Consider the following 12,099-nt stretch of genomic DNA (forward strand, 5'->3'; position numbering starts at 1 on the left):
TTAATAAAGATGAAGACAGAAAGCTTACAGCTCTTTATCTTTGTGACCATATATATCTTTGAAAAAATCACTAATAATATTTTCCTGAGGACTGTTACATGAAACTAGTTAAATAATATAACTACCATAAAACAATAATTATACCCACAGAGGATGTGGTGGTTATTTGAAGCAAAGCTTCAGTTCTAATAACAGAGTGAGAATCTGTATATTTTTATATGACAGTTTTACATAAAGTTCTCCATTACTACACGGAGGACAGAGGAATTAGGAAGATGTATGGGACAACACTGGAGGATAATGCATCTCTAAGGGTGTTTCCTAAGGCAGTGTGTGTGTACACACACACAGAGCATACACAGTCAGAAAAGCTGTGTGCTCTCCATATGCCAAAGATTTCAGTATTAACAGAAGTATTTTAACAATAATCTTATCCAACACGCACTTCTTTCCCTATTTCAACTTCTTCAGAAGTCCTGCTTGCTCTCTTCAGGGAGATATTTCCACGCATTCATTTACCTGAGCTATTTGCCTAAGCAACATGAAACATATTGAAAATAAACTCTACGATGTAGGAATATAGCAGTGAATGGTGCAGGGAAAACCCCACGAAAAGAACCGACGGAGCAGAAGATGAAATGATAAGGATGCTGTACTGCATCCATCGCTACACAAAAATGTTATCAGATGCCTGCTGTGAAACACAGGAACATAAAGAACACGTTTCAATACACAGAATGCCAGACCGAAACCAAACCAAAAACCCAACAACAACAAAAAAATCACCTTAAAATTCACTAAAATTCTCTGTTCTTCTTCTCTATTAAAATAAATAGTGTCCAGTAGTTACTTTACGCCTCCTGGCATACAAAACACTTACTAATTCTGAGGTGAGGTCGCAAACCTATGGAGATGAGCAGATCGTTTGCCTGCACTGCTGCAAACCCTATAAACTGAGAAATTCCACAGAGACCAGTGCTCTGCTCCTGTCAAAGGGAATTTTAAATAACAAACCAGAAAACTCTTTTAACATACCAAGGATTTCACAATACTTTTGTTGCTCTCCAAAGTGAGCTTTCTAAAAATCCTGAAATCCATTTTAGTGTTTAAAACATTAAGTTGTACTAATAGTTCAGAAATAAAAGCAAGGGACCCATTTCCTTTTCCTCAGTGATCTTTATTTAATAGCTGTGCTTTGGGATGATTTTCCTTTACTGGAACAGAGTCATTAGCATTTCCATTTTGGTCTTTGCTTTCTGCAGATATGTTAAGAACAAGGAGGCACAGGATAAAATAAATCTTCTGAGGAAGATACAAGTCCAGATACTTCTTCAGGAAAAGGAAAAGAACTGGGCAAAGTGTAGGAAACTCCCTCCTCCGTATCATGGAAAATCCTAAGTCTGTCTGAAATGCTCTCTCTCAATTGAATGCAGTATTTGTAAAAACTTTATGGTACTGAAAGATACTGTCCCAGCACAGAAGTAAGCCACTATGAGACATAAATGGCAAGAATCATCTCTTTTTCATAGTGTGGTCCATATGAAATATAACCAAGGTCTGTGTGAAACGTTCTGTAGTTAAATGCTGGTGTTAATTCGGCTTGCCTACTGATTTTATCAGAGGTGGAAGCACAGACAAGGAACGAACTCACTGCACCACGGGACGGCAATGAAAAGCATCTGCGGAAACCAGCAGCAGCGCTGCCCTTTCATGGCCGCATTTTTTCCCCACTAATTCTGCCAAAAGGCAATTTCTGGAATGAATCCACCCACAAAGGATGCACTTTGTTTCCTGCTGCCCATCTGACTGAAAAACAACTTGGACTTCTGCGAGCTCCCCTGCAGCACCCTCCTTGTTGGTCTCAGAGCATGTCTAAAGGAGAAAGCATGACCCCGAGCCTCTCCCTTCTTCCTGCAGAGCAAAACCACAGTAACAGCAGAGCTACACTTCTGCTGGTCTGACTTGTTTTACGTGGGTATGTTCGCACTCCACACAGTGACTTTGTTGATAGCGTCCCTTTTCTGTGAAGCTGGTGAGGGGAGGGTGGCAGTGTCTCCAGCCCTTTTAATCACCACCATTCCCCTGCACAAGACATTTACATTGACCACCCCGGCCAATTTTAATTACTGTCAACAAATAAATAGCAGCTTTGCGTTTGTAAGGTGATTTCCATCCTTCCCTTCTCAGCAGACAGCTGCCTCCTTTTCCAAACATGATTTCACCACTGGCACACAACAGCGAGGAGCTCCTCATCTCTACACTCCCATGCACTTGCATGCATTTTATTACTTTTGCTCAAGGGCTGTTCCACCGGGTTTCTGTAAAGGAAAATTTCTGGTGTAAGCAGCAGTACATCAATGAAAGACTCCGATCCTGTATAAATTAATAAGTAATGTAGGTTACGTCCCCCATGCACTAAGTGCTTCTTTATGCTGCGGATGCTACGCATGAACACACAGCGAAGTTGAATGGCTTTGGCACTCAGGCTACAGACACAAGAACGTTTTTCAGAGATCCCTGCTGGGGTACACTGAACTATATACATCATACTGCATTACATTTTCTGCAGCATTAGCTTCAACTTCATGCTCTTGCGCTGCTCCACATCGCAGGGCGCCTGCATCCTTTTATTACACTAAGAAGCCTCGATCTTTATAATCGTAACCATCAAGCACAAGGCTTGTGCTACAGTCACCTTTTTTCCACCTGGGATTGCCCTGCTACACCGTGCTGAGGGCTGTCTGCCGGGGGACAAAGAGCTCCTTCCCCTTTTTTTCTGCGTAATGCTGACAACACGAGCATGGCATCCTTCACAGTGCCCTAAAACCTTAGTTGTGAAGGAACAAAGAATGAAAGGAGAAAGGCAGAGAATAACAAGTGGGGAGAAGTACTTTTCTGATCAGATTCGCTGCAGTCCTGAGGCCTGCAGGACTCTCTGCTCTTTGTGAAGTAAAAGCAAGTCAGAGTACGCCCACAGGCACAAGCCGTGCCTCAGGATGGCCTCCCTCTTTCTACAGACCCCCAGGCAGCATCTGACAGATTCAGACCCTGTGGACTTGCACTTTGGACTTGATGACAATCCTAAAACAAAGAAGGTTTGGGTTTCGCTGCTGTCCTCCTTACTTTGTTTTACCAGACTAAGCACTTCAGCCTGCTTTACTGCTATCTAAGGCTGGGCTGTGAACAAACAGGTAGTGGCTGAAGCTCAGCCTAGACAAAACACCTATTAGGCAGGTTTGTAAAAATAAGCAGAACGTGTAGCAACTGGTATCACTACATTGATTTATTGGCTTTTGAGTACTAAAACAAGTGACTCCGGTGTCCTGTCAGCTCCCGAGCTCTTTTTAGCTTTCAACATGCAGAAAATCGTCCATCAGCGTTTCTCCCTTACAACACTTTGACAGCAACAAAGTGTACAGCTATACTTGTATTTCCGCTCGCAGCCCATAAGGCGATTCGCCACCTCCAGCCAGGATTCCCAGTTTGCACTTAACAGGCACTTAGCTACTCGAAGGATGTTATTATTTAGGTGGTGCAGTCCTGCAGGGCTTCCTGCAGGAAATCTAATACAGTGAGCATTCACATTTGGCACCCTTCGTCTGTAAAGGCACGTCTCATCTATAACTCCCTTCTTGGTTGGATTTCGTATGGTGCAGGGACTGCTGCTCTTCTAATGCTCGTGCCTGGCTGGCTGAACTGCGGAAGGTGACAGTCTGAAGGTTTCCTCAGGTTGGAGGCAAAATTTCCCACTATTTTCTCTGAAATAAACTCCTCCCTTGGTTGATGTTCTGTAAGTGTAAATAAAAAGCCTCACTTTTGTCAAAATAAAGAATTCACCATAATTATCGGCTAACCCAAAATGGAAGGCGTGAATCATCCTCAGAAGCATAACTGTAGAGTGAGAGCTGATTCGGTGCCTGCTGGATACCTGAGTCCCTTCCAAGAGGGAGAAAAAAGCTAAATGGCTCTCCTAATGTAAAACATACATTGTTCTTCAGATGCTGGAATTCACCAGAGAGCAATTTCCACACAGAGCAATGACTGAGAGCATAACACAGAGTACCTTTAAACAAATACTGCAGCTGACTCTTACAGGGTTTCCAGGAAGAGAAACATCTGTAGAATATTAACCGACTCAACTTCAGAAATGTTTAACGGGCATTTGTCAAAAGTTTTATGCCAAAAACACATTCAGAATTGAAGTTGGTAGAACTGGGTCACAATTACCGTGTATGCTTATACGCATACACAGATATATGTGTATGTAGGCAGACGATCACACCGCTTTCCTAAAACCCACACTCCGTTCTGAAACAATACATTAACAGTAGCTGCTGCTTTTCTCTCTCTCCAATGCCATTTCTTCTTGCCAGCTGTTCTGCGCTCCTGATGGCAACTTCAAAGCTGGTGTTAGCGAGCTGAGAGGTGAGCAGGGCACTAGGGCTGAGCCAGCATGAGTCACGACGCAGTTACTTCATCAAAAGCGGGGATTATAGCATCGCTTCCAGTCTAAATGCACAATAAAATCCAAGTCGTTTGCCAAAGGAAACTAAAGGGTCTGCACCTCTGCTTACTTGCCTGGGTTTAATTTTACAAACACAGACATCTCCACTGACTTCAGAGGAATACGCGCATGCAGACCTACGCACGTGTCTGAAAGCCAGAGCCAGGACCCAAGCTAGCACACTGGCAGGGTTTCCATTCTCTTGCTGGTTTTAAGTCAGAGCCATAACAGATAGTTTTAACTGGCCTCACGTTAAATGAACTCAAAATGTAAAGAAGGAGAGAACAAAAGCAGCACTACTGCAAAAAGCCTCCTGAAGGTAAACAGTCTGTTCTTCTCTGCAGGATGCAGTAGATGCCAAAGCAACGAGAGAGATCTGTTAAGGCTGTAGTGGGATGAATACTTCAAGCTAGCACGAATGCATGAAAAATAAAACCGAAAACAAAACCCCACAGTGCATTCTTCATTCTGCCTTCGCTGTTTTTATTCGTCATTTTCACACCATTCCCTCTTCTGCCAGGATATCTGTTTATGCAGCTATGGTGATCCGGCAGCTTATCCCACTGGAAAGTAACTTCTTTTTGGCAGTATCAGAGGAATTGATCTGGATTAAATTACTTCTTAGGCAGCACAAGTAGCTTAGGACGTTTGCAAAAGATCCCAGCTCCTCTCAGACTAAAACACCTCCCAAAAAATAGGTACTAGTGCCATTAAGGACAGTGCCTTATCTCTTAACAGCCAGGCCTCACCCTCTTCACACACGGCCTCTACCCCATGGTCCTCAGTACCATTCCTCCCCTGGATTTGCTTGCAAAGGGGTGAAGATAAGTCCCACACTACCAGGTTTCCACGGCTTATACAGAAATATTCCTCACGACATTTCAGTAACGTGCTGCTAGAGAGCTACTAGGAAGCACAAAGATCTAGCATATGTAATTGAGAGATGGTCATCCTTGCAACCACCATTACCTGAAAATGCCTAAACAGGTGAGCAAACTGACCTGTGAGCTAGTTTCCCTACAAGGTAAAATACAATTCCACTAAAATTCAGAAGGATGACTCCCATATTTACTTATACAGGATGACAGGTCATCCTACAAACGTTCCACATTAAATAAATGAGCATACTCTTCAAAGGATCAAGAAGGGAGGTAATCCAGGGTATCAAGCAGAAGTTTTCTTCGGTTTTCTTCACTGAAACAAGGCAAATTGATGAATTGTACTGCTGTGGCATGGGTTTAATGGTATCTCCTGCCACCTTCATGGATCAAAGATGCTATTTTTTACCACAGCGTGTCATGAAATGGACAAAACATCACACTCTTCATGTAATCTGCCATCAAGTGCATCACGATTACCCAAGTTATTTTAAAAGAAAAACAGACTAGAAGAGTGAACTGGATGTCACCTTAACTATCATATAAACAAAATTTTGAATTAGTTTATAACCTGAAGTAGGAAGAAACGAGAGGAAGACTTGTGTACTGGCAGATTAGTGCAATGTTGTAACAACACCCCAAATCCGATCCATGGCGGCAGTACTGTTGGACTGGCTATTGCACACCACCACTTACACTTGGATTACCAACACCCAAGAAAGAGATCTTAGTGTCATCACTATTTTATTGTGGTCTTTGAAACAATTATTTCAATTTTTTTCTTTCTTAATAGCAGTTGCTTATATTACAGCCAGAAAGACGGATGCCTGCTATTACGCAGAAGTATGCTATAACATAACAGTTTACTTAAAAATCAGGAGCAATATTTAAATCACTGTTCTACTTTTTCCTGTTATAAGGAGATATTCACTCACGTGAGTAGCGCCCATTCAAAACTCAACAGCCCATGGAAACCACAATGGCAAGGACAGAGAATGGGCGGTTGTCCTGCCACTATTGTGTGTAATATTAAAAGTGTGAACAACTTGCTGGGGACTGCTGATGTGAATAAGGAAGGACAAGAAGATCAAAATGCTACACATTTCTGTAAATCCATCCTTTGGTAGTAATATGCAAAAAAGTATGTCTTTGGTGGTGGATCAAAGACTTGGGGGAGGCCTGAAAATCCTTATGAGGAATGATGCTGCCACTCTGGTCTAATTTTGGATGGGTGGAATGGTTAAAGGAGTACCCTGAGGTCAGCATGGGGGCTAGAAACCCAGAAAGGCTTTGTTGCTAGTCCTAATTCACAGTGGGTGAAATGAATGGTATGAGACTGGAATGGTGGATGGAAATTCTCGGAAAGGGCAGTACTGCCACTTCAGCCTCATACTGGATGGGTGGTGGAGACAGCTTCTCTCTCTACAGTGTCCACAAATCCCTTGAGTGATCATTTATACAGTCATTGCTCTTTAATGAGTAAATGCCGTAACTCACGGTAAAACTCTTCCTTACTACCAAGGTGAGATTTTTCTTTCTGTGGCCCAAACTGTTTTCTAAGACTACAAATTAATCTTTTCCTCCACCTATACTGATTTGTAACTTTTACAAATCGTGCTCACATTCCCCAGTGAGCATTTTCTTCTAGACTCTTCAGTTATCTAACAAGGCTGTGGTGGGGTTCCAGAGCATTATCCTGAAGGGCACACGCTACATAAAAGCAGCCAGGAGTGGAAAATACTGCCCAACAGATTATTCTGGGAAATGGAATAAAAATAATCTCCAAATTCTGGACATGGTTAAGAGTTTGGCAACTGCATGAGCTGATCTGCTCCCAAATGTTCAGTAAAGAAAATGCGGAGAGTAGAAAGCCCAGATATGACACAGAAGTTCCCTGCAAGCGTTAACTCTTTAATATATACTATAGTGGTTTAGAAGCAGTTAATTCAAAAGAGTCATCAAAGAAAATGATGAAATACATTAAAAGATTCAGACTAAAATGTTAAACACAAAATCCTCAGGCTACAAAGAGGCCTGCTTTTTTCTGGACAGTCAGCATCTCCCACCAATTATTCTTCAAAATGAACCTACACTTTGCTGGTACTCAGAACATTAATACCATAATGTTAAATGACTATGACTGGCTACTGTTAGTAACAATTTCTCTCCAACTCATTTTCAATCTTGTAGCTTGCCTCGAAGGCTATCTGAAAGGAGTGATGTTCTAATCTCCCACATCATTAACATTTTAAACCAGGCTCTTAGGCATCGTTTTAAAAAGACCTCCTCCGCCCCTCATCTTTTTTTTTTTTTTTTTTTTTTTACCACATACGCTCTCCAAAACCAGCATTTGAAGCCACAACTGTGATCCTCCCAGTCCATTCTGGGACCCTTCTCATGCTTCAATTCCACAAAAGCTGTTCTCACACAAATCTGTTGGGACTAAGTATCTTTATCTCATTCACACTTTTAACACTTCTTTCTACAGCTGTTCTTTCATATTGTGTGGGAATCTGTGCCGAGTTCTGTATCCTAGTCTCTGCTTCCCAGCAAGCAAATTATTTAGTCATTCCCCAACATTTCCTGCTTCACATTAGCACAAAACCAAAACTTTCTAATACTTTATGAAAGATAAACAACAAAACCCTACTCCCCCCCAAAGATACACACGTGTACCATACCCACCTTCAAGAAAGTTCAGAAAAAGAGATGCTGTCACGTGAGATACGCAGGCACAGACCCATGCTCTGCGTTCTCCTGTAACTCACGTGAACGCAGTGATGAAGATGTAATTTCAGGTCTCTTGGTCTCTCTTGCGAGCTCTGAGCACAGATTGAGCACCGTGGTCCTAACCTTTACCTCCCAATCCTTCCTACATAGAAATGAAAAGGTGACTCCCACAGGGGATTCCACTTGGCATGAGCAAACACTTGGAGGTAAAGGACAGACAGACAAAGACAGACACGCCGGTCTCGCTGAGAGAGCCCTGAACACTATGCAGCTACACATCTGCCTTGTCCAGCTCTGCCAATTTTCTTTCTGTTTTAGTGCGTGCAAGCCGCTGCCCTGGGGGGACTGCCGGTGACCGAACTCACGTTTTCGTGCTTCATGTGTTTCAGGAGGCGCAGCTCTCGGTAGGCTCGCTTGGCAAAGAGTTCGGACTGAAACGGGCGGTACAGTTTCTTAATGGCCACTTTGGTACCGTTTCTTCCATCGATAGCCGAGCTTCGGGGGAACAGGAACAGAGGTTGGTGAGCGAGGACCGAGGCGACATCGCCGACCCCAACGCCCCACAGGGCTGGCACACTCGCTCCGCTCTGTCACACTCGCTCTGCCCAGGCACACTCGTTTCCCTCAGGCACACTCGTTTCCCTCAGGCACACTCGTTTCCCTCAGGCACACTCGTTTCCCTCAGGCACACTTGTTTTGCCCTGGCACACTCACCTTGCCCAGCCCTCAGCGCGCTGCCCCGCGCAGGGGGGGGACCTGCACCCCCCCGGCTTCCCCGCCCGGGGACGAGCCCCGGGGACGGCGGAGACCCCCGCGGGGCCCCGAGCCGAGCCGGCAGCGTGGCGGGGCCGCCCGGGTCCCCGCAACCGGAACAAGTTGGCAGCAGGGAACAAAGCGAAAGCGCCGCGGGCTGCGCCCCGCCGCGGCTCCCCCCCGGCCCCCGGCCCCTTCCCTCGGCCGGGGGGCGCAGCCCTGCCCCTGCCCCTTCCCGCTCACCAGACGGCTCCGTAGGCGCCGGAGCCCACGGGCTGCAGGTCCCGGTAGCGGTCCCGCACTTCCCAGAGGGTTTTGGTGATCTCCTGGCGGTAGAAGCCGTTCTTGGGGGAGGACATGGTGCCGCGGCCCCCTGCCGGCACCCTCCAACAAAGAGCCCGGGGGGAGCGCGGGAGGCGAGCGCCGGGCTGAGGCGAGGCGAGGCGAGGCGAGGGGCCGGGCTTGGCCGCGCTCCCTCGGCGCCGCTCCCTCCCTCCGCCCGCCCCTGTCCCGCACAGCCCGGCCGGGCTGCCCCGGGGACCGGGAGGGATCCGCCGGCCGGCCCGGGGCAGCCGGGAGCCGGGTGTCGGCCGCGGCAGGTGCCGGTTAGGCAGGGCAGGAGCGGCGTGTGGCAGCGCCTCAGCCCGCCTCCGTGGTGGCGGCGTTCGCGTGGCCCCGTGTGAGGAGCTCTGCCGGCAGCTCTGGCGCTTCTCCTCCCCTCAGTAACGCGGCCAAGGGGGTGCGGGACACCCCACGGACACCCCAGGCGGCTCTCCCTCGGAGACACCGCGTGGCAGACCCACAGGACGGGCCCGGTGACCCGCAGGTGTTGTGGAGGTGGAGGACAGCGAGCTGCCCAGCATGGTTCACTCTGTGTGCCTGGCGGTGTGTACCCAGAGAAACGTGCTGGGTGAGGCTTTTGCTCTAGCAGGACACGCTTAAAATCCATCTGCTCCTCTTGGCACCGTTGTGTGCTGCCTCGCATCTGTGGGTTTGGAGGGGTGACCTGTATTTTTGCAAAGCTCAAGAGATCTTCCCGATTCCAGTCGTTTCCCCCATGAAATCGGTCTTGGCGGTGGCAGCTGGAACCGGGACAGTTCCTGGAGCTGACAGGAGCAAATGGATGGCTGGTGTGGTGGCAGAGGCTCAGCGAGCACGTGCCGTGTTGAAATCCTGGCGTGAATTAGGGGTGCGCTGAGTCCTTGCTATGAAGCTGAAAGCAAATACATCCCAGCCTTCTTCTCGTGCATACACACACTGCGGTGTGGCACCTCTGGGCTCATTCTGTGTTAGAGCTTTGGATTTGATAGCTGACTTTTAATGAAAGCGTTAAGGGATATAAAACAAAAAATTAAAGTGGAAAGAAGAAAGATGACAGTTACAGACAAAGGAGAAAAACTGCATTTAGTTATATTTGCAGAGGCCACTGATTTTTTTTTTTTTTTTTTTTTTTTCTGACCCGTATGATATATTACTGATAAACTGGAGCACAGAAATACATGACGGTCATCCCAGGCAGTAGGTGCTGCATACACAAAGGGCACAAGCAGCGGCAGCAGCTCTGAAAAGTAAGCAGGGACAGCGGCAGGACGGGGACAATCCTTCACAGCCAGACAGAGGGGCTGTGCCTGACCCCCTTCTTCCTGCAGCTCCGTGTGTGTGCAGAAGTGTTTGCTCACAGGAGAAGTAAGGGAGTGAATGTCTTTGTGCTATGGCAGTCCTTGGTGGCTCCCACACGTATGCTGAGGGGCTGTAACTTAGTCTGATGAGAGCTGGGAGTACAAAAGTGAGCTTTCAAATCACCCTTGCACAAAGCTGCACAGCTGTGGACTTCCCACTTCATCTCAGGATCAGACCCAAAGTTTCAACAATATTTAATATTGTTAAATAGAAACAAGTATACACTTAATTTAGTTGCTAAAGCAAGTGGTCTGCACATTTGGTGTGATATGAAACAGTTCAAACAGCTGCTTAAAACCACTGCAGTGCTGGAAGATGGAAGATAGCAACCTTCACGGTGTTTCGATAGTAAATAGGCCTGGTCCAGCATGTGTAAGGCAAAGGCCTACTTTTAAAAACGCATTATGTTTTCTCTGTGTGTATATAATTAGAATCCTTGCCCTTTGTTTTGTCTGACTTCACCCCTGAGCAATGTTGCTGAGGTTAGGTAATTCAGACTTCCTGTCACTAGAGTTCGTTTTGTGGCTTAGCTAGAGAGGGGCAATCTGGCCAAGTTGCATTGTTCCCGAGGCCTTTTTGGTAGTTGCCAGGGGTCCAGACCTTTCTGTGTGTAACTACTAAATCTGGGAGAGCAGTCCTGCCCTGCCTCCTCCCATTATTTGCATATCAGATACAAATTCACAACATCCTTCCACCATACAGGTGTTTTCCAGTGCTGCTCTCTGCTGATATTTGACCTGTTTGACTCCCTGTTTTAGTGAGAACGGAAACCAACCTTCTGACACTCGGCAGGTAATGCAAGGCTCATGTCAAATGTTAGATTAATGGTACACATTTGTTTTTCAAACCCGCAGTCCCAGCAGATTTTGTTTGTTTGTTTGCTTTTTAATTTCTGACATCACCTTTATGCACTCTTTGGCATTCAGATGGTGGCTGGAGTGAAATATGGTATGGGCGAGGTGAAGGCTAGAGAGCGGTACCTCTTACTCAATTTTGAGCGACTCCGTTATTTAAATTACATTTAATGACAAATATATATGTTTCTTATACAACAAGAATTTGTTCTACTTTTTGTCTATAGCCCATTTTTTCTTAATCCAGTCATGGCAAAGTGAGGCTTTCTTACTGCTTTTTATCAAGGCAGAAAGTGGATGATTTTGACAATGTAGGTGAAAATACTAACCCAGCACCAAGACATCACATTTGTGCAGAAGTTCAGAAGATTACAGAGCAGCTTTCTTAGGATATTTTAAATTCAGTGACCAAATTGGCCAATGCTGTTTTTCCCCATGCTTTTCCTTCACATACGTAATTAGATTTACTTTGCTTAAGACGGATGAGGGAGCAGCATAGGTCAAATTCAAGACCACCTTTCCTCGTTGAGTCACACATATAGCAAATGCACTGATAAAATTACTGAAAAGAACAGGAAATTAGCACTGTTGTGAGAAGGGAGGCTGTCTAATAAAGCCATTAAAAGCATCCACGGCAGGAGTGAAAAGAGAAACTTGGATCCACCCACAGCTGGTAGATCTTACAGCAGAGTCACAAAAT

At 45.9% G+C, this 12,099-nt stretch overlaps 1 protein-coding gene across 2 annotated transcripts in view; it reads right to left on the minus strand.

The window, feature by feature from the left end:
- The window catches only part of MAPK12 (mitogen-activated protein kinase 12), a 34,285-nt gene extending 24,916 nt beyond the window's left edge, over positions 1–9,369 (minus strand). The window contains exons 1-2 of one of the 2 annotated variants that reach the window (XM_066990542.1): positions 9,109–9,369; positions 8,478–8,607 (exon numbers count right to left, since the gene is read on the minus strand). In XM_066990542.1, coding sequence (XP_066846643.1) covers positions 8,478–8,607; positions 9,109–9,224 — 246 coding nt within the window. In that variant the 5' untranslated portion in view covers positions 9,225–9,369. The remainder of the gene's footprint in view (positions 1–8,477; positions 8,608–9,108) is intronic. The other variant, XM_048080811.2, reaches the window with a different exon arrangement.
- Between the last annotated feature and the right edge of the window lie 2,730 nt (positions 9,370–12,099).

The sequence above is a fragment of the Anser cygnoides genome, chromosome 1 (assembly GCF_040182565.1).
Source record: "Anser cygnoides isolate HZ-2024a breed goose chromosome 1, Taihu_goose_T2T_genome, whole genome shotgun sequence".
Classification (NCBI taxonomy): Eukaryota; Metazoa; Chordata; class Aves; order Anseriformes; family Anatidae; genus Anser; species Anser cygnoides.